Source organism: Octodon degus, unplaced genomic scaffold (assembly GCF_000260255.1).
Source record: "Octodon degus isolate 3935 unplaced genomic scaffold, OctDeg1.0 scaffold00027, whole genome shotgun sequence".
NCBI classification, from domain to species: domain Eukaryota; kingdom Metazoa; phylum Chordata; class Mammalia; order Rodentia; family Octodontidae; genus Octodon; species Octodon degus.
The window spans coordinates 14,421,417-14,423,403 of record NW_004524603.1 but is presented as its reverse complement, the minus strand read 5'-3'; the positions used below and the strand labels follow the sequence as shown (position 1 = coordinate 14,423,403).

General features: G+C 56.2%; 1 protein-coding gene across 1 annotated transcript in view; it reads right to left on the bottom strand.

Annotated features, from left to right (window-relative positions):
• Kiaa1147 (KIAA1147 ortholog) overlaps positions 1 to 1,987 on the bottom strand; it is a 42,056-nt gene that overhangs the window by 1,035 nt on the left and 39,034 nt on the right. Inside the window, exon 8 of the mRNA XM_004629131.2 lies at positions 1,391 to 1,459. Coding sequence (XP_004629188.1) covers positions 1,391 to 1,459 — 69 coding nt within the window. The remainder of the gene's footprint in view (positions 1 to 1,390; positions 1,460 to 1,987) is intronic.

Here is a 1,987-nt window from a genome sequence, read left to right as displayed (position 1 = left end):
TGGGGAGAGGGCCCTGCACACTGCTTCCCTCTCCTGCTTAGTTGTTGGGGAAAGGAGAAAGTTGGGCACACAGATCCTGCTACGTGGTTCTGAGGTCAAGTGGGAACCTGAAATGCACTTCTCTTGAAGCACGGGCAGGGGCCGCCCCAGAGAACCCAGGCCACTGCAGCTGGCACAGGGTTGACACAGTCTACCCAGAAGGGGTGCTCAGCAGGCTGGGCAGCCACGGGCAGTGCCGAAGCCAGCAGTGCTAGGAGGTGAGGTAAAGGGGAAAGGGAGCCTAGAGGTGGCCCCCGAGACAGCAGGGCCCGCTGTGTCGCTCGCTGGGTGTCCGCTCTCTCACAACTCGGGGTGGTACTGTGGTGCAGGCAGCAAGGTTTAAAAGTCACAGATCCAAAAAACTGTGACAGGCATGTGAGGTGTCTAAGCTATGCCGCTCAAAGCCCCCAGGAAGGGCAGAGGTGCCCAGTGCCTCGCCAAGCTCTGTGTATTCAGAATTTCAGGTACATGGCATGTCAATCTGTGATAACACCTTGGCTCTGCCTTATTCTGGGACTTCTGCATGTCTACACAGCACGTGGGCATGAGACAGGATGCTGGGAGATCAGGGCATGTCCGCAGTGGGGCCCCATCAATGCCAGGAACGGTCCGCAGTGCAAGAGTCCCCAGTCCATCCCGGCACAGGGAAGGAGGCTGGGAGCCTGGCTTCTGGCCCAGTTACACCTTTGTGTGTATACAGAACATGCAGGATGATGTATGTTGTGGGGCTGTTTACAAACGAAATCAGGGAGGTGCAAAGGCCCAGGGCCCAGCCCTGCCCTGCCCGCCAACAGATCTGAGCGAGCTCCATTCACCTTCTTAGACTCCCATAACACTCAGGGCAAGGAACGGTTCTATCTGAAGGAGGCAATCTTCAGACATCTCAGAGGGGCAGACAGAGCTTCCACGTGGTGGGCATCCTCAACGCCCAGAGCCACACTGCACTCGTGTTTTCTCTCAATGACCTGTCTGTGCATCTTTCCTGGACTCCTCTGGGTCCTCCCTATGGCCTTCTAGGGCCCAGGTTGCCTCTGCAAGCCAAGGCCAGCCCTAGCTGGGCAAAGAGGCATCTGCCTGTGATCTGGCACTCTGGGAAGCTGAGGGAAGAGGATGGCAAGTTCAAGCCCAGCCTAGGCAACTTAGCAAGACCGTATCTCACAATAAAAAATACAAAAAGGGCTGGGAAGATAGTTGAGCATCAAGACCCTGGTTCAATCCTCAGTACTACAGGGCAGTAAAAAGAAAACAACAGCCATCCCTGAATGGCAGGAGGTGACATCAAAGGGACTGGGTCATCCAATTGGCACCGCAGACACCCTCAGCCCCACAGACCCTGCGAGGGCTGACTCACAGCACAAAGAGGTCCTCTTCACAAGGGTTGTAGTCTTCCTCCAGCTCCTGGGAGTATAACAACATCTGCCTGCCAGAAGGAGATCAACATCAAAAGGCGGTAAGGCCACAGGACGCCAGACACAGGCCTGGCAGTGCAAGGGGCCACGCCTCACCGGAAGCAGCAGCAGACCCCACACACTGGCCAGGGTGAGGCAGAGAGAGAGGGCACAGGTGGGATCCACACCCAGGGCTCATGGCCAGCCCTGCCCCTGGGAACTGCAGCATGATGATTTTTTAGTTGTCCTGACTGGGGAGTGGCAATGGGACCAGTTATCTCACAAGACAGCCAGACTACTGAGAACTGGATGAGATAATACAATGCAGAAAGAGCAGCAAATAGCTCAGTGTGTGAAAGGCACAGAGGCCGGGGGTTCAATCCCTAGGGATGCCGTGCCGGCCCCACCTCCAGGGTGTGCAGAGAGGGCAACTGAGACTGGGCGTGGTGGCATGCGCCTGTGATCCCAGCTCTTGGGAGGCTGTAAACAGGCGGATCACTGAGTCTGATCTAGTAGTGAGACCCTGAACACCCTGTAGACCCTTCCCTAAAATTAAAAAA